The 19,762-nt window shown below is 34.0% G+C and overlaps 1 protein-coding gene across 2 annotated transcripts in view; it reads left to right on the top strand.

Annotated features, from left to right (window-relative positions):
* The first annotated feature begins 21 nt into the window (after positions 1–21).
* C5 (complement C5) overlaps positions 22–19,762 on the top strand; it is a 28,650-nt gene continuing 8,909 nt past the window's right edge. For both annotated transcript variants that reach the window (XM_010303323.2, XM_075772225.1), the window contains exons 1-28: positions 22–167; positions 1,178–1,370; positions 2,269–2,431; positions 3,034–3,104; positions 3,713–3,804; positions 5,849–5,931; positions 6,419–6,509; positions 6,815–6,920; positions 7,657–7,783; positions 8,126–8,241; positions 8,470–8,670; positions 9,258–9,461; positions 9,939–10,148; positions 10,331–10,480; positions 11,370–11,499; positions 11,811–11,876; positions 12,464–12,664; positions 13,322–13,412; positions 13,852–13,928; positions 14,571–14,710; positions 15,337–15,558; positions 16,137–16,197; positions 16,784–16,873; positions 17,145–17,357; positions 17,507–17,582; positions 18,463–18,622; positions 19,096–19,191; positions 19,485–19,656. In XM_010303323.2, the coding sequence (XP_010301625.1) occupies positions 103–167; positions 1,178–1,370; positions 2,269–2,431; positions 3,034–3,104; positions 3,713–3,804; positions 5,849–5,931; positions 6,419–6,509; positions 6,815–6,920; positions 7,657–7,783; positions 8,126–8,241; positions 8,470–8,670; positions 9,258–9,461; positions 9,939–10,148; positions 10,331–10,480; positions 11,370–11,499; positions 11,811–11,876; positions 12,464–12,664; positions 13,322–13,412; positions 13,852–13,928; positions 14,571–14,710; positions 15,337–15,558; positions 16,137–16,197; positions 16,784–16,873; positions 17,145–17,357; positions 17,507–17,582; positions 18,463–18,622; positions 19,096–19,191; positions 19,485–19,656 (3,667 nt within the window). In that variant the 5' untranslated portion in view covers positions 22–102. The remainder of the gene's footprint in view (positions 168–1,177; positions 1,371–2,268; positions 2,432–3,033; positions 3,105–3,712; positions 3,805–5,848; positions 5,932–6,418; positions 6,510–6,814; positions 6,921–7,656; positions 7,784–8,125; positions 8,242–8,469; positions 8,671–9,257; positions 9,462–9,938; positions 10,149–10,330; positions 10,481–11,369; positions 11,500–11,810; positions 11,877–12,463; positions 12,665–13,321; positions 13,413–13,851; positions 13,929–14,570; positions 14,711–15,336; positions 15,559–16,136; positions 16,198–16,783; positions 16,874–17,144; positions 17,358–17,506; positions 17,583–18,462; positions 18,623–19,095; positions 19,192–19,484; positions 19,657–19,762) is intronic.

Below are 19,762 nucleotides of genomic sequence, written 5' to 3'. Positions count from 1 at the left end.
AGATGTGTTGGTGGTATTTCTGTTCGTCTTCTGCAGAGGCCAAATGCAGTTTAATCCAGAATCATTAGCATCTATGGTTTGCTGTTTGTTGTCATAGACACTATGACTATTTTAATTTTTTTGTTTGTTTTGCTATTTTCTGGATCAACTTTTAGCCAAGAGAAAACGTAAGTAAAGCAAATATAGAATTTACTAGAAATGTTACTTGATTGCTGTCCACTGTTTTAAGTAAATAGATACAGAATTTATGTAGAGCCAATACAAAAGGCACTATCCAAACTGGTGTGGTTTCACAAGCAAAATTCTCACTAGTGTATGTGGGACTAATGGTAGAAAAAGGACTTATGCCTCTGGAATTAGTTTATTTGCTGCCAGAGAAAGAGGTAGAGTCATCTCCATGTGTGCCACAAGATAAACGTGGAAAAACATTAAGAAATAAAGCTGGTGCTCATTAGCTTTTGTATAGTGCCCGAAGACAGATACTTCGCTACAGGTTTGATGAAAGCTCTTACATAGATGTATATTTTACATTTGTACTTAGCGGTGGTTTTTTGATTCTTATAACTACTAACAATGGTGTATAGAAAGCAGCCAACCTAAGTGCTTTTGGCATTTTAGAAAAAGAAGATGCACATACATTGAACGTTTTGTTTAACGGCATGTATTTTAGATACATTATGTGGTCAAGTACCAAAGCCTGGCTTGTGCTTTTGTGGAATGATGCATACTTTAGTTTATAAAGCACTGAAGAAATTGGAGTATTCCTGCAAAAATTATTCACCTTTACTGTAAGTTGTCCCATTCATTTCAGTGAGAACTTTACTGGTGGGAAAACTACACAAGTGTACTATTTGGAGGATTAGTGTTTCAGGGTTTAATTTGGCAAAAAGAGTAATTATTTTAATCTAAATAGCCTGATTTGGTAGACATGCTTTTGTGTGTCTGCAAAATGAAATCCATAAACATTACCTAAGCTTTTATTTAGTAATGTTACATTACAGTTTTTGTAAAAAATTTTCTGACTGGGGCTCTACTGTTTTTAACTAGTGTCTTAGAATAAGTTAGCCTGATTATCTTCTTTGCTTTAATGGTGTGTATGTAAGTGAATTACAAACAGAAGAAATCTGAAATAAATATAGTTCCATTACCTTTTTATTGTTTTATATTTCGTATACAGATATGTCCTTACAGCACCAAAGATCTTCCGAGTTGGGGCATCTGAGACAGTTGTAGCTCAAGCTTATGGTTATGAGAAGGAGTTTCTAATCAATATTGCCATAAGAAGCTTTCCAGATAAGCTTGCTGTTTACTCTTCTGGCCATATTTCTTTAACTCCAGCCAACAAATTCCAAGATGCCGTAACTTTAACAGTAAGGAATTCAGACTTTTCTTGCAGTATTTTTATTGTCACAGTTATAAGTGTCAAAAAAGATTATGGTAAGTTTTCAGTTGTTTAAACTGGGAAGGGAAGCCTAGGCCCCCAATTTCTCAGTTTGCCACATGTAGTTTATTTCATTTTAGTTTGTCTGAAATTGAAATTACGGTGGATAAAAGTATTGTAAAAGAGTGACACCAAAATTAAACATAATCAAACTATTTTAGAAACATCATAGTCGCATAACTTTAGAAAAATAAAAAGGGAGAGAATGGAGATCACAGAGTGTTCCGAGTAAGCCAAAATGGTAACTAAACTGAGGTTCAAGACTTGGTCTTGTCAGTGACAACCTCCAAAGGGGCCTAGATTTCACCATAAAGCTTTAACTAATTTGCTTGAAGCAAAGAGTGCAGGAAACTAAACAGATTTTTACTGAATGCTGATGACCAAGAAGGTTTTACTTGGGGCGGTGCCTCCCAGGTGGTGCTTCTCACCCAGTTTTTCTTTTCAGCCAAAATAACTATTTCAGCAAACTACCAACCACAAGAGCAACTTTGGTTTGGCCAAGATTCATTATATGTATAAATGGAAGTCTGATAATTAGTACTATTGTAACCTCATAACTGGGTTTTGGGTTTTGCACTTTGCTATTTTAGTTCTGTACATAAATAAAATGCAAAATTTCAAAATATCTCTTTGTAACTTAATACTCCAGACCATCATCTATGATGTAAACAAGAATAAATGTTTGTGGATGTTGATGTTTTTATTTAATAATAATAAACAGCAGGATAGTAATTGGTATTCCGATACTCGTCTTCATAAAAAATACTGTAGGATAAAATACTTGAAAAATATTTTAATATTATTTTAAAATCTTCAATCTTCCCCAGCTTCAACCAACAGATTTACCAAGAACAGAGAATTCAGTCAACTATGTGTATTTGGAAGCTGTTTCTCCACATTTTACAAGATTAAAAAAAATTCCTGTTTCCTATGAGAATGGGTTTCTTTTTATTCATACAGACAAACCAATTTATACTCCTGATCAGTCAGGTAAATAATGCTTATTTCTCTTGGCTCTTATTTAATTTTTAAAGTCTGTTAACTTTGCCAAGAAATTAGGATTTCAATGTCCTTTAAGCTCTTGGTTATGTTTTATTGCCATCAGCTGTTATTTAATTTTTTAAATCAGCAGAGTAATATTTTGAAGTACTTGATCATACTGTAGAAATTAATCACTTCTCCCAGTATCTGCTCGGTCCCTACACCCTAAATGACTAACTTGTGGCCCAAAGAGTGACACATTTTCCTGGGAATATGTTAAAAATACTTGAGAAGAAATGATAACCAAATCATTGGTTTCATGTAGATTGAGATCTTTTCCTACAAAAGTGATATGCTAGGATTGTTAAAAAATTATATTGCACTGTGATGGTTCAATATGAAAGAGTGGTCGTGCAGGGTCTCTTGTTGCTAGCACAAATAAATACTGTTTGGACACCATACTGTCAAAAGGTCAAGAGCATTCTAAAAATACCAAAAACTAAAAAAAAAAATAGTAGGGATAAAAGGTTGGTTTGGGGTTGGTTGGTTTGGTTGGTTTTAAAATCTCTATAATGGTATGACTTTGAGATTTATTATAATAATTCTTACAGTGAAAGTCAGAGTTTACTCTCTGAATGAAGAACTGCAGCCAGCTCGGCGAGAAACTGTCTTAACTTTTGTGGTAAGTTGTAATTTAATTTAATATTAATATTTTGTAGAACATAAAAAACATAAATGTAGTTAGATGGTAAATGAGTATCACAATCAATATTTAATAAAACTGTTAGATATGTTTGCAGGTAGCCAGACATCTTTTAAAAGATTTAAAAATTACTTTGCACAGTTGGATAGAAGTTTTCAAGTCATAGATCTGAAGTTGTTACAAAATGGAAAAAAAGAAAAAAATATTAATTATCTTTAATACCTGGGGAAAGGATTTATGAAGGAATTTTAATAATATATGGTTTTCATACTATTGTTTATTTCATTTAAGATATAAAAACAATCAGTATCTACTATACAATAGCTTTTAGCCTTTAACAATAGGGTGGTTGTTATAGTAATTTTAAGCATTGTGTAGTAACAGCTTTTAATTGTTGGAACCACAGTAAATTTTTTTATCAGAATTTCTGAGTTGTTTCTAAAAATGTTTGTATTTTCATGCTGTGAAATGGGCAAAACTCAGAAAAATATGTTCTGGCCAGGCTCCCACTGAAATCACTGAATGAAGATTTTCCTTTTGATAAGAATGATCTGTAACTGCTGGTTCTTTTCTGTTATAATTTAAAGGATCCTGAAGGAGTAAAAGTGGATATTATAGAAGAAGAAGATTTTACTGGAATAGTTTCTTTTCCTGACTTCAAGATTCCTCCTAATCCTAAGTAGAGTTATTTAATGCTTTTTGAGAATTATTAACATAATACTGCCTTTTCTTAAAGACTGTCAGAGTATCTTTTGCTTGATACACAGGGGGTGTGTGACTTGAAACCTGGAGATTACTAACGCTTCAGATAGTGTGTAACTATCTATTCTCCTGTTCAGTTGACTTCCCAACTAATACTGTCTCCTGAAGCCAAGTGGGAAGCTTACTCTCTGTGTTTTCAAATAGATGGCATATGCTTGCTGTAATGAGAGCAAGTAGGGAGTTGTAGTGAGTGTAAATACTGGTGATAAAACTGAAATTAAAGAACAGCTAGTGGTAGGTTTGTCATGCTCAGTTAAAAAGGAAGACTAATAAAAAATAAAGCTTTCTACTGTAGCTGTAGAAACAGTGTCAAAAATGTATGGATTTCAAGGAGACGAAACATTCATATTTCATACATATATTCATACCATCACCAGCATTTTTCCATTAGCACCAGCATAAAAAATAAATAACACTTCAGTTCTCCATTTAGTCTTGAGAGGGTGCTGAAGATTCACTGAGTTGGCAGAAGGATGCTAGCAGGTGCTTGGAAAATTGATTTTTTTACTGTTTTACTTTTCATTAGGAAATTAGCAATAATTTCAGTCTGAGTAAAAATTAATTTTGCATCCTTCTTGAAACTGAGTATCTGTTAACAGTCGACTTGCATAATGTTTATCATGGTGCTATACAGCCAAAAGATGGTAGGAACTGATTTTCTGTAAATTATTACGTAAATTGCAGTTGTGCCTCAGTGCTCTGGTCAGAAAGACCCTAATAGAAGTCTGCATGAGTCCTTTGGAGCATTTTCTTGGCTAATATATCTTACAAATACATTTTTCAGTGTAGATACATGATTTTCAGTCAAGATCCGATTGCTCTAGATTAACATGGTCTTCATTCAAGATGACCTTTCTGATAGATCCAATCACTGTGAACCACTTGCTTTTGGCCATAATACAAAGTATTGTTGGTAGAGTTTTGTTGGTTTGTTTTACAGTGTTTAAGATGGTGATGTGCTGAAGAACTCCCTCTTTTTTTTCTTTTTTTTTTTTTTAAAGTACAAGATACTGCATGTTAGAACTACAACTTAGATTGTCTATGCGAGAACTAGCATGCTTAATGCTTTTTTTTAATGTGTCAAATTATTATTCATTCCTTGATCCAGCTTGAACTCTAAATGTTTCCTTAAACTTATTTGCTTTTTTGTGGAATTTCTGAATTCTTTATTACTGTGCTTTATAACCTTATATATGGGCTAAGTGTATTGAGTTTACCTTTATTTAACCAAAGAATTGATAATTGGTCATACCCTCTGGCCATGGTTTTTTTATTAGGGAAAAAGACTGCATTTTTGAGCAAATTTAGCTATGTTACAAAACTGGCAAATATGAAATGGATGTAGTATTGTAAATTAAAGCAATTGGGATCAAGTTTCTTTGAATGGTTAGGTAGGAAGATATACACATTTAGATATGTTCTGTGCATAGAAGTTCTGTGGATTTAAGTAAAGCAATTTGAAATGAAGCAAATGCTTTTTGAGTGCTTCTAGTGGGAAAGAAAAATCATCCAAATTACGGTAGATCAGATAGGTACTAATCCTGCTGCCTGCACTGAAACAGACTTGTAGCCACAAACAGGCATTTGTCTGACCTCAGGGGTGGTAATTGGAAAGTGAAAGAAGGTAGGAATTAAAGTCTTAATGACCCTGGTTACATCTGCAGTCTTCAAAATGTGTGTCTGCTTGTAACTATAAAACAAAATTCTGATGACAGTCATAACATAAATAATGGAATATTCTCTTCCAATTTATTTCAATGCTTTAAAATAGGTTTCAAATAATTTTAAAATATCAAAGCAGAATCTTCTCAAAGTAGGCACTGACTATGTGCAAAAAATTTGGTGCAGAATTTTTATCTCTAAATAATTATCAATGTGAAATATTGTTAAGTAGTAATATTAATTTTAGTCTTTGACATCAATTTTAATCATAAAAATTTTCGAATGTTGACATTTCGTAGGTATGGAATTTGGAAGATTGAAGCCAAGTATAAGAAGAATTTCATAACCTCAGCTGTTGCCAAATTTGAAGTTAAGGAATATGGTAAGATGTGCCCATACTGTGAACCTCCATTTTTATATGTTTTTTTCAGTGAAATTTATAGAGGACAGCTATACAACAGAGAGGAAGAAAATGCAGAAATGCCTGAGGCAACATTGGCCTGCTTATACACAGCAATGGGATGCAGTCTAATGCCAAGTGGCAATGTCGGTTCAAGCTAATCACTCACATTGGTATGAGACTGTGTTAATACAGCTTGCCTCTAAATAGAGTTATTCTTTAGTATGCTGACATAGTTGCACTGATGCAAAATGTGGAGCCAGGGCAACTGCAGATAACTTAGGGCTTTATAACTTGTGCTTCACTGTGGACAAGCTGACAGGTATATTTTGAGGCTATAATATTGCAATTCAAATCAATTGAAACCGACATGATTCTTTGCTGGCTATACAGAGACAGCTTTCTGAGTACCTGTGGCCTACTGTATAAAAACACATCTAAGTGGCTTTCTTTTCTATTCAATTTTCAGCAATGCCAAGCTTTTCCATCGTCATAGAGCCAGAAAGTAACTTTATTAGTTCTGATAAATTTGAGAACTTCAGGATTGTTGTGAAAGCTAGGTAAGGAAATTTGGCTTTGATTTCTAAATATGTGTGTATGTCGTCTTCTTTTACCTGAAGAATGAGTCTCCCATGTCCAGAAGTTTCCTCTTTTCCTTCCTCAAGAAGCCCTATCATCGCAATTCTTTCTGCTCTATAAGAGAACTAAGTGACCCTTTTTAAAATTCTTACAAAGTGATTTTTTCCAATCTGCACAGACATTTGTTTTCTATGTCTTGCCTAGGAAATTACTCTTCTTCAAAAACAAGTGCTTTGTTGTACCCATTAAAGAAATCTTAAAAGCATTTATATTGTTTTGTTCTCAGCTATTTTTATAATAAAAGGCTTGCAATGGCTGATGTTTTTCTTCGTTTTGGAATAATTGAAGAAACTGGAAAAAGAATGATGCCTCGTGCAATGCATGTAACTAGGGTAAGAAGAAGCAAAGCTAGTTTGTGTAGATTTCATATGCCTAGTTCTGGACTGATCCAGTTCCACTGACGTTTTCCCATTGAATTTTATGAGAATGGGTTCCAACTCCTAGTTTGCATCGACAGTTATTCAGTGTCAACTTTTCCTGTGTAATCCTATCATTGGGGTCATAGAAATGCACTTCAAAATGAAACTCAGAGGCAGCATCTGAGACAGAATGTGATTTCAGTCTGGCTCAATTACTCACTTGAGCAAACTGTGTGGTTGAAATTTCTATGAAATGACTTTTATGCTATCTATTACAGAATAAATGAAAGAAATCAAATACAGGATCAATGTAGTAATACCAAATCATGATAGACAAACAGATCAAAATTATATTGATATATTATGGGGAATCTGTTGTCCACCAGTTATCCCTCCCTCATTTAGTCTGACATTTTTGATTCAGTCATTGAGGAATGATGAAAGCATTATCTTTCCTCATTTAGTGAAGATATCTCTGTGTTATTGCTACCTTTTGTTGGGCCTGCACACCGACTGCAGTATGTACCATTGGTTGATTAATTATCAATAATTTTAGGGAATAAAAAATTCTTCATTAAAACATCTTCACCTTTGATTTCCTCTGAAAATAGACAATGAACAGAAACATGTTGAAGTTAGAATTTGTGTATAGTGTATCTGTATTTCTAAATTATTGATTATTAAGTAATGATTTATATTTCATTTCCAGATTGTAAATGGAGTTGCTGAGATCAATTTTAACAGTAAGAAAGCAGTGAGTTTTATAGGGTTTCAAAGTCTAGAAGAATTGGATGGGTCATATTTATATATTGTGGCATCAGTGTTGGAGTCTAGAGGTAAGCTGCTTTTTAAACATTTTTTTTAACATATCTGCAAATGTAAATAGAACTAGAAAACAAACTTATATGGACAAATGTCTTAGTATCAGACTTTCTTTAGTATTTAGAAATCCTTCCAAAAACTTACAAGGAAGAACAGCCCATCCATCACTGTAAAAATGTTTAGGGATTAAACTTTGTTGTTGTTGTTGCTATTTATTTTCACAATGTTGCTACGAGTTGATTCTTCAGATGCAAGAACTTCACTATAACAGAGAGGTTGTACCGCCCTTTGAAGGCAGGTGGAGAAAACCCAGGCTCTAGGATGTGATTATTAAAAGGGACATAATGTTTTGTTAGGTGGCCTCAGTGGTGAAGCAGAATTTGCTGGAGTCAGATTTGCTGTATCTCCTTACAAATTGAATTTGATTGCTACTCCTCTCTTTGTGAAGCCTGGACTTCCATTCTTCATTAAGGTTAGTTAATATAAGCAGTATTGTTGCATATTACAACATAAACCCTATAATGCAGAAACCTTATTTGTTTTTGTATATATTACTGTAAGTCTTAACACGCTTTTAATTTCCATTGACCTTTTACATTTTTTTAACTTGCTATTGTAGAAGAAGCTTAGCAGCTTGAAAGCTTTCTCCTTGAAAAATGTCACCATTCACATAAGAAATATTATCTGTTCTGACGAACAGGTGCAGGTGAAAGATATAGCAGATCACTTTGTTGGAAATGTCCCTGTAACCATCACTGCAAAATCATTTAGTGAGCAAATGGATGAGACTGAGTTGATATCAGAGGGCTCAGAATCTGGGAGAAGAAAAACAAGCACAAATGATGGAACTGCTTTGTTTGTTGTTAATATCCCATCTGATAGCAAAATATTGGAGTTTCAAGTGAGTTAAATCATTCCATAAATTTATTTCTTAGAGGGTTTTAGTCTGTACTTTTGCAAATGTACAACACTGATGGGAAGATTTTATACTCAAGAGTTAAGAGTTTAAGAGACTATTAAGAATGATCAGTTATGAAATGCAAGTGCTATAATGAAATATTACTTCTCTATTATTCTTTATTAAGGTCTGAAACAAAATATCTTCATTTGTCTCATATTTATTTCATAATTATTAAACACCAAATCTAAATGAATTGTGTGAAAACAAATCTCTGAGTGCTTCCTCCACTATGTAGGAAGGCATGTCATTAACCTTGTCTGCTCTATTTATTTATGTATGTGCTTCTACACTACCATTTTATATTTGACTTGATATTTATAGATCTTTTTGTTAAAGAAAACGTGAAAGTCTTGAGTTGGCTTTTAGTTTATCGGTACCTCTAAATAATGTTGCAGAATGCTTCTAATATTGTAATTATGTTTTTTCTTAAGTATAGTTCTGTACTTAAACTATTCAGAAGTCTGAGCACACAGGTTTTGTTTCCTTCTCTACTACATCTTTTTTCAGACATTTTAATATCTTTTCAGGTAAAAACTGCAGATCCACGTCTTTCAGATGAAAACCAAGCAAGTAAAACCTATGAAGCAAAAGCTTATTCATCATTAAGTCAGAGTTATCTATATATTGACTGGGCTTCAAACCACAAAATACTGCAAGTAGGGGATTTTATAAATATGAATGTATATCCACATAGTCAGTATATTCATAAAATACATCACTACAGCTATTTGGTAAGTAACAGATGTTTCCACATAAAATATTGAATTGTGACTTAATATATGCTCGTAGATGAAAAACCTCAACAATCAAGAGCTATACTCAGCATAGAATACATGTAGCTCAGACAACTGCTCCTTCCATGTACAATCTGTCAGTCTTATAGTAAAAAATTATTAACAGTCTCATGTTTAAATTACAAGTGTCTGTTGTTTTGAATTCTCATCTGGCATAGACTAGGATTAAGAACAAGTAATGCTGGTCTCGAGACCTATGTCAGGACTTGAAATGGAGAGGAAGAGAAAAATGCGCAGACACAGCTTCTTTTTTAGGGGATGAGGGAAAGCGGTACCTTCCCTTCAACCAGACCCGCTGGTCCCAAATGCATTTTTGTATGTGTGGGAGTATATCTAAATACAAGTAATTCCATGTAAGAAACATATTAAATATAAAATTTGACTTTTTTATTCTCCATCATTTTTCTATTATAGATTGTGTCAAAAGGAAAGATTGTAAGCTTTGGAACTCAGAAGAGAATAAAAGATTTGGAATATGAGCATCTAACTTTTCAGGTCACCCAAGAAATGGTTCCTTCAGCACGTCTTGTTGTTTACTACATAGTCATGGGAGAAGAAACTGCTGAGTTAGTAGCTGACTCAGTTTGGCTGAACGTGGAACAGAAGTGTGGGAATAGTCTTGATGTGAGTAGCAAAACAGGCACTAAAATTTGTGGGTGTGCATTCATTTTACAATCAAAGTTTAACTTGGACTTACCCAAATTCTTTAACGCTTCCTTGATTTTAATTAAAGTATCTGCCTTTAAAAGCATTTCTTTCGGAACACTGTGCTTTTAAAATTACCACTATTTGTTTTCAATTTCTAGATTAAGCTGCAATCAAGCAAAGAGATACTGAATCCAGCAGAAGTTGTATCGCTTAACATGAAAACACAATTCAATTCCTTTGTTGCTTTGTCATCTATTGACAAGGCAGTATATGGAGTCACAGAAAGAGGAAAGAGAGCAATGGAAAAAGTTAAGTAGGAGCCACAAAAGAAAACTAAGTTGCTATTTGTTTCATGTTCATATTCAGATAGATATGTGTCATGCATTCAGTAAGCCAGAAAATAGGCAGAAGAGCAATTCAATCCAGAATAAAAGTTGCCAGTTTAAATTTGAGAGTTCGAAATTTAAAAAAAGAATTACTTTACAATATTTTGATTTCCAGTAAAAGTAAATTGTGGGTTTAAAGGCAGATCTGAACTGTCTCATCAGAACCCTTCAGACTTGGCCAAAAATAGATTGCAGTGTTAGAGAGCTCCTTGATCAGAGAGGTATGGAGACTGCATTTTACTTCTTAGTTCTTATAATCTTTTCAGGTTATATTTTTAAGGCCTACTGGTACAATGGTATGGCAGATGCTATTATGTTCAGTGGGTTATAGAGGTTTTCAGTCCTTGTAGAATTTTAGATATGTGTGTATCTAAGTAAAACCTAGATATAATCTGTCACTGAAATAATTCAATTCCTGTGATAAAACATGGTGGTTTTTAATACTTCAGAAGAGTCAGCTACAAAATACATAGGAGAAGAACAGGAGAATACTTTTGCACCAGTCTTGAATCATTTGAATCTGGTTTATAGCACTATCAAATTGGTTTTAAACAAGCTAGTCTGAGTATCAGAACTGTTACAGACATGTTAGTGCAGCATTCCCCCTTGGTTTGTCTGTGTGACTCTAGCTCTGATGTGGGCTACAAGAAAGTGGCTGTGTTGGTGCTGGTGCTTGAATTAGCTCAAATATCACTGAATGGTATTCAGTGTGTTATGAGGACATCTTCCAGACTCATGTGGCTTTTCTGCAACTCTCTCATTCATCATATATTCTACATTTTAGTTAGCTGCTGATGTGTTTTTTGCTCAGATAATGCTACATTTGGAAAAGAGTGACCTTGGGTGTGGTGCTGGAGGAGGACGAAACAACGTTGATGTATTCCGAATGGCTGGACTTACATTTTTAACTAACGCGAATGCTGATGATTCAAATGAAGCAGGTACGTTCTTTTGTTTTAAGCATGACAGTGTGGATTTTCTTTTCTGAAATATTCTATTGGGCTCTCAGTTATTATGTTCGAACTTAATTTAATTAATAAAGAATGTATATACTAATGATTTTTGAGGGAGGAAAACTTTATGACTTGTGGATCAGTTACTGTAATTGAAATGAAAATACTTTTTTTCTGTTTACTGTTTTAAGTACATAAGTGTCCCAAATTTAGAATGTGATTTTATGGAATTATTTTTAAGTGTGCTATGCTATTACAAAAAAGGTCATGTCTTTTGTACTTATTTATTTTTTGAACAGGTGAAACTTGCAATGAAGTTTTAAGAACCAAACGCTCTGACTTCAGGGAGCGGATACTCAATGCAGGTGTGAAAAAAATCTTTTAAAGTATATAATTATGAAAAAAACCCCCACATCGATTAGAAATCAAGAATCTGAGCGTTTCCTTACTACTTTTAACTATTGTTATTAACTTAATGTAGTGGAGAAAGAAACTGAAAATTATGGAAGATTACTTTAGAGAGGACCGAATTTACACAGCTTCTTTGCCATATGCTGAATTTGGAGTTGGCAAGATTTAAGTACACATTGAAAATACAGCATATGTTTAAGATTTTTTTCTCTTTCTGAGGAGACATAGCCTGAAAACTCACAGTACTACCATATGGCAGTCTTTCCCAGTGACCACCTGCTAGGGACCAAGCCTGTCAGAAGAACCTTTGACTATTAAATCTTAAAATGTAATATAACTCCTCTTACCTAATTTATATTTTTAATTCAGAATAGTAGTGACTGAGTGTCATGAGCTTTTGAAAAATGATGAGTTTATGTTCATCCTCAAATCTGTACTTTCACTGAAATTCTGCAGCTTTTAAAAATGTGTTCACTATAATGAGTTAAGATGTATGTGGAAATAAAAACTTTCATCTCAAGGAAGGGAATTATTGTTTCAGTATCCAAATACGTACATCCAGAAATTCGAAAATGCTGCATGGCTGGAGTAAAGGCATATCCTGTCACTGAGACTTGCAGCGACAGAGCGCAGCGAATTCGGAGTAATGAAAAGTGCATTTCTGCATTCAGAGATTGCTGTGAATTTGCAAACAGATTGCGGGAGGAAGAACCTAATAAACTTCTAATACTGGCAAGAATGCGTAAGTATGAGAGCTTTAACTCTGCTGTGGACATCTGCTGAAATACTTCCAGCAGAATATGGGTAAATATAGAGATGATAGCTTTGTTAATCTATTAACCCCTCCCTATTACCTGCCAGGGTTATTCCAGAAGGAATTTTACCAGTCTCCAAAGTCGTTAGATGTATACCCCTAAAGAGGGGTAGCAGAGCAGTTCTTTATTCTGTTAAGAGCTATATTCTATTCATTCATATTTAGAACCAGCAGAACTGCAATAATAGAGCATCATTGTCTGTGAAGGCAATGCTAAATTAGAATGCTAAATCTGAATCCTTTGCCCAGGCCCAAAACAGCCAACGGGTAACAACTCAGAAAAGATCAGTGGGAGTGTGAAATTTATGGTCTCCCATTCTCTCCGTATAATTGCTTGCTAACAAGTTAATCTGTCTGGATATTGGACAGGGATTCACATGCGTAAATAGATGAAGTGGGATTAACACTGACTTTTGATTGAGGGTATTCAGATACCTTTTTGTTTATATCAGGACTAACCCGAGGCAAGTAAGCACAATACAGTATCACAAAAGAAAAAGATAATCATGTTGAAGCCTTTGGTGGAAGGCCATGGGCAAGTGGTTTGGTTGGGGTTTTTTTACTGCTTTTATTTATGCTCTTCAGATTTTGAGGCTATTTTGGAACTGGATGAGGCAGAAGTTCGTAGCTACTTCCCTGAAAGCTGGCTATGGGAAGTTCACCAAGTTTCTCCAAGGTACTACCTTTCTCATATCAGTTACCAACCTTTGACTTAGTCATCTGTTTTAGAGAAAGTAAATGCTAAAGTTGAGGTAAGCTGGGTAGCCTTAGTTGTACCCAAAGTGTGTGCTAAAATGCAGTGTTATACAAACAAATTATTCCTGCCGTGTTTTCCGCCATGCAGGATATGCTGTCTGGTGCCCAGATTGTTGAATCACTTTTCCTTTCACTTTCAACCTTGCTAAACACAAGCTTCTTTAAAGTCATCTAAACCCTAGTTTATTCAAACAAAAATCCAGAAGTCCTGTTTTCTAAATATGCTTTCATATCTGGTCTTACCTAAGTCTCTCTTAGATACAGGAGTCGCTCTGGGCACCTACCTTGTGTTGATTAGCTGTTGGTGTTAACAGATGTATATTGATAATGCAGAAATGTACTAACACTTATAAACACAGGTCAAAGACTCTGTCTATCACCTTGCCGGATTCACTGACTACCTGGGAAGTACAAGGTGTTGGCATTTCCGATAAAGGTAGGTACTGCAACCTAATTAGATTGTAGCTAAAGGATTAGGGAGCTTTTCCGGTTTGGACTTTGCAGAACCTCTCATTGCAGTTGATACATATGTTCTAAAATGAATTTAATTATCTAGTTGATAAACAGGAAAAGAAAACATCAAAATATATATTTTAGAGAAAGGAAATTACTTCATTTCTTGTTATGAATGTAAGTGGTTGGGGAAACAAAGGTCTGTCTAGCCTATCTTGTGTTGGACAGTAGCCTATAATAAATGACTTAGAGGAATATAAGAACAAATAGTGACTCTTTCCTGGCACAACTTTACAGTGTCTTCCTATCAATACCTTAGGGACTTGAGGAGAGAAAGAAACAATTTTTTTGATAGATATGGTGGTCCAAACAGAAAATTTGTTTCACTTTGGGAAGAAGGAGGAGAAGCCCAAAGGACTGGTATTTCAGCAAGTATGTGTGAAGAGTGGGAGACAGCAACTTGGAACAGGAAGCAAGAACCCGGTCACTTTCAAAAAAGCTTGGACAATTTCAAATTACATATTGAAAAATGATAAGTCATCAGTAAAGGTGACAAGTATGTGAAGATTTTTTCAATCAGAAGGGTGGATAAGATAATCTGCTTTTACGTTTTAAATTTTCTTAGGTATATGTGTTGCTGCACCGTTGGAAGTGAGAGTTGTAAAAGATATCTTCCTGAGCGTTTATGTTCCTTATTCTGTGGTGAGAGGAGAACAAATTGAGTTAAAAGGATCAGTTTATAATCATGGAACTTCTACAATTAAGGTAATTTGTGGTCTTAATGAGTTCTACAGAAAGATTAACATAATCCTTGGATCAGATTTCTCCAGTCCTTCAGCTAGTGTTATGTATGCTCTACATAACTATGTGACAATGAAATCCAATCATTAATTGTTTCATTTCCAGCCATTCCACTGATTACAATGTTGTCATGCTCTTGCCTAGCAACTTTGTGTCATGAAAGTTAAAATGCAATTTTTCTACTTGGTTTATTTGGACACAATGTCAAAAAGGGATGGGACTTTTTTTTTTTTTTAATAACCTGCTCCAGAGCGCAGAGATTACATTGTCTAGGTTTTTAATATAAAAGGCCTATTTTTAATGCAATACATTCAAACAGAAGTGCAAAAGTATTATTGAAAAAAATTCAAACATAGTATGCACAGGTATGCATATGAAGCCTAGTATAGTGGTTCTCTGGTGTCGCTAATGAACTTTTGTGTGTCGCTAGTGCAACTAATAGTACTTCCAAAGTAACACTTGTTCATTTTAAACAGAAAAGTATTATTGCTGTAAGAGAATGCTCATTATAGTGTTTCAGTGGCTTTAATATTTCTCTGGTGGTGTACCTGTTATGGGAGTGAAACATTTAAAATCTTTCAACATTTCAGTTCTGTGTTAAAATAGCAGCTGGAAATGGAATCTGTTCTTTTGGAGATTCTGCAACTACGGGATCAAGGATACACAATTGTAATTTTAAGAATCTAGATAGCAGTTCTTTGGCACCAGTGACATTCAGAATACTTCCTTTGGAATTAGGTCTTCACACTATCAACTTTACATTGCTGACAGCCAGGAACAGTGAAACTGTGGTTAAAACATTACGTGTAATGGTAAGAAAAAAAAATCCAAATGTTTGTAGTGGTTTTGAATTTCATATTGATTCAGTCACAAGAAATGAAAATATATTAAATCAATATAAAAATATTGCTTTATTTTATTATTATAAGAATCCAAAATATCACATGATATAATTGAATTCACTTAGATGTATGCAGTGGAAAAATGCATATCTGAGTATTTGAGTACATGTGTTTTTAAACCTTTCATATAGGAACTGTCAGAATGATTAGATCAATAGATAGATTATAACTTAGTAAGCAATAAGAATATTGTGTTCTAAGTTACTTAGTTTGGATTTTCAACTATGTAAGCATGCTTCATTCAAAGACGCTTTTTTTTGTAATTTTATACTTTCCTAAGCTTTTATTTCAATATTTTGTTAAATTCTCTCAAGAATTTTGAGAGATAGAATACTAGCTTAAATGTATGTAGAACAGTTAAGTAAAACTCAGCTACAGAGAAGGATGTAGAAGGCAAAAGTACTATGGTTTTAAACTGTTTCAGCTAATATATTTGATTAAAAAAAAAGTGGTTACATTTTCTACTTCTTTCCTCTTAATGATTTCAGCCAGAAGGCATTAAGAAAGAACTTAATGCAGGTTTCACTTTGGATCCACAGGGTGTGTATGGTAAGAGAATTGATCATATATGTCTTTTTTCATATTCTTGAGTCATGATGATCAAGTTTTCTGTAATGTGAAAAAAAATTGGCATTTTTCCTTCCTGAAATAGTCTTCATATGTCCCTTCCAAGGATTTCCTGTCCTTTCATTGACTAACAAATCCATCTCAAAATAGCTAGTCTTTCAAAAAAAATACTTGGATTCATTTCTTAAAGGAACATTTATATGTATCTTTCACTATGATATAATACTAAGCTTTTCTCAGTGTCCTTGGAAACAAGTTACCAGGTGCTTAATTAATGAAAATAGAATATGTTCTCATTTAACCAGAGATGAGTCTGAAACCACAAAGTTTAGGTCCAGATAAAATTTTTTGCTTAACAAAAAAGGCAAAAGAAAGATCGAATGTTTGCGTATGTTCTTTTTCAAAGGTTGATGTTGTTTGCATATGCATTTAGGCATATTTCTAGTTTTCATGTTATCATAGGTATTTTTGTTGCTGACTTCTCAGCTAGTTGTGACCTTTAAATCTGGCCATTACATCTGAATAATCTGTTGGTTTAGATTGTGCATATGTACATTTTCAATTACAGGTTCAATCAAGAGACGACAAGAATTTCGATATAAAATCCCACTAAACATGGTCCCTAAAACAAAAATTGACAGAAGTGTCAGTGTAAAAGGTAAATGGAACTGGAATTACTAGTCTACTGCATATGTGCTTTCTGTATAGGTATTCTTTTTCTCCTATTTCTTCTTCCTTTTTTTAAATCTGTCTGAATTTATTCCTAGGTTCTCCTGTTTTTGAGAAAAGGCTTTGCAGATCACCTTTTTTGTGTAGAATTTTAAATATTTCATATAGAATGATTGATTATAAGTATCAGTCAGATTCTGTCCTTGGATTCACTTTCATGATCTCTCATTTATCTAAAGTACTTTTTTTTCTTTCCGCAGGACATCTTATGGGTGAAGCGATTGCCACAATCCTCAGTCCTAGTGGTCTTAGTATTCTTACTAAACTGCCAAAGGGCAGTGCAGAGGCAGAGTTGATGAGTATTGCCCCAGTATTTTATGTGTTTCGCTACTTGGAAGAGTCAAATAACTGGCATTTACTGGGTCCTGAAACCTTAACTTCAAGAACTCAAATGAGGAGGAAGATGAAAGAAGGTAGAAAAATATAACTTCTTCTCTTGCTTCAGAGTTGTAGAGGTGCATAAACTTTGCTGAATGAGAAGGATAATATATGTGAATGAAAAAATAAAATTTTAATGTAAATCCCTTTTCATAACTTATTTTCTGCCTAATGTATCCCTTAGGAATTGTGAGCATCTTGTCATTCAGAAATTCTGACTTCTCGTATAGCATGTGGAAGAATGGGCAAGGTAGCACGTGGTGAGTTAAAAAGGTCTTTCGATTAGAATGGATGGAAAAGGCTTGTTTCACTCCTTTGCTTTCATATTAGAACTATTTTTAAAGGGTGATACTTTCTAGTAAGCATGAGAGGTCAGCTTGATGGTAGATTTAAATGGTGCTTACAACTTTGAATAATATCTTTTCATTCCTTGTTTTCACTTGCTAAATTTTTTATTTGTGCCTGTAGTTCACACCATTACAACCAGGCTGGGCCAACAGTTAGGAGTAGACATGCCTGAGATAATTTGTAGGATTTTGCTTAGTTCTGAAACCTGTTCTTTGGCCTTGGAATTTTACAAAAGCACTGTGTAGACCTTGGCTCCCTGCAGAATCATAAGCTCAGGCAAAGGTTGCACCCTAACTTTGAAGAAGGAGAGCTAAGTACAGGGACACAAGCAAAGGCAAAATAGTCATACCTTCTGTTCACACAAATATGATATTTAAAGCCTATCAAACAGGAGGGTAGTACTGTTGATGGAATACAGAATCTGCCATTACAAATTAGGCAAAATACGTAGTCACTCTTGCCTTTCATGATGGCAAATGCAGTTGGCTTATAGAAGGACGGAAGAAGGTGCTTCAAAAGCATCTTCCTTAAGTTCTGTGCATAAGAAAAAGTAATCTTTTGAGGATGTAATGAGTTCATATCCTGAAACATGAAATTTGATGCTAGTTTAAAATTGAGTAATCATTGCCCATTTGTTAAGTTAAATTCAAAATTCATCTGCAATATTTCCTTGAACTGAGGGAGTGTGTAGCATACCTAAATTATAAATAGTGCAAATTTGTGTTCAGCCTCTAGCAATGTGGTAGTATCTGCTAATCAAAACAAATATGATCTGTTTGATTTCCTTGGCAGGTTGACTGCTTTTGCTTTAAGGATTCTTGGACAAGTTAATCAATATATAAATCTTGATCAAATTTCTGTTTGTAATTCACTTCTGTGGTTGATTGATAACTGTCAAATGCCAGATGGGTCATTCAGTGAATTTTCAAATTACCAACCCGTGAAACTACAGGTATGAAAACCAAACGTTTTCTGTGCGTACATGGTAAAAGCTGCTGTCACCAGGAGGTAATATGTTTTAGGAACACAAGGTATTTCAGGCTGCATTTCATCAGAACACCTAGTCAAGACAACTTTGCTAAATTTGGATTTTTCTAAATTCATTGAAAGAACAGCATGACCTTGCAAACCTTCCTATTTTCCAGCTAAAAGTAGCTGCTTGCCACTTTTTAATATTTAGAAAAAAAATTATGCAGGTTGATTTTACAGTATGAGTCCTGCCTTGCCAGTAACTTTATATAATTTTATCTCTTTTGTACAAATAAGCTATTACCTTCAAAAGAGTCAACATATTTTCAGGTTTAACCAAACTGATATTTCTTACAGGAATGTCTATTTGTTTCCTCACCTAAACGGTAAAGAGTTCTATTTATTTAGATTAACTGTTGTTTCTATTTAATTATATTTACATATTTGATTTTGTAGGGTACATTACCTAGAGAAGCTAAAGAAAAATCTTTGTATCTCACAGCATTTTCTGTTATTGGAATTGAAAAGTCAATTAAACTATGTCCTACTCAGGTAAGTAATATTTTTATTTCTGCCAGCAGTCATATTCTGGGATTCTAATTTCTTCCATTTTATTTAACATTTGTTCAAAGAAAGCAAGATACTATTTTTAATTTCAAAGATTAAGATTTAATTGCTTTGTTAGTCTTTGTCTTTCAAAATCTGTAAAAGAATAATGAAATTCTGCATCACTTTTATAATAAGATATATTGTAGAAGATACTATATATATAGATTGTCTTGACAGATGTATTTATTTAAAAATAAGTCTAATACGTGTAAGCTGTAGCCTGTTCATCTTTTCAGAAAATCCATGATGCTAAAAATAAAGCGGGAGATTATTTGATGAAAAATGTGCAGTCTGCTCAAAGCCCCTTTACTATGGCAATAACTTCATATGCTTTAGTTCTTGTGGATTTGAACCATTACTCTGCACGGTCGGCGTTCTCTGCACTGAAGAAGGAAGCATCTGTCATAGGTATTATTAAATTGTCTCAGAGTTTGTACTGTAGTTGGCTCTCAGGTAGGCTGTTCTTTCAGTATTTTTAAATTCTCTAATGTGATGGCACTACTTGAAGAGTGAA

The sequence above is a fragment of the Balearica regulorum genome, chromosome 20 (assembly GCF_011004875.1).
Source record: "Balearica regulorum gibbericeps isolate bBalReg1 chromosome 20, bBalReg1.pri, whole genome shotgun sequence".
NCBI lineage: Eukaryota > Metazoa > Chordata > Aves > Gruiformes > Gruidae > Balearica > Balearica regulorum.
This window is presented reverse-complemented; position numbering and strand designations above follow the sequence as displayed.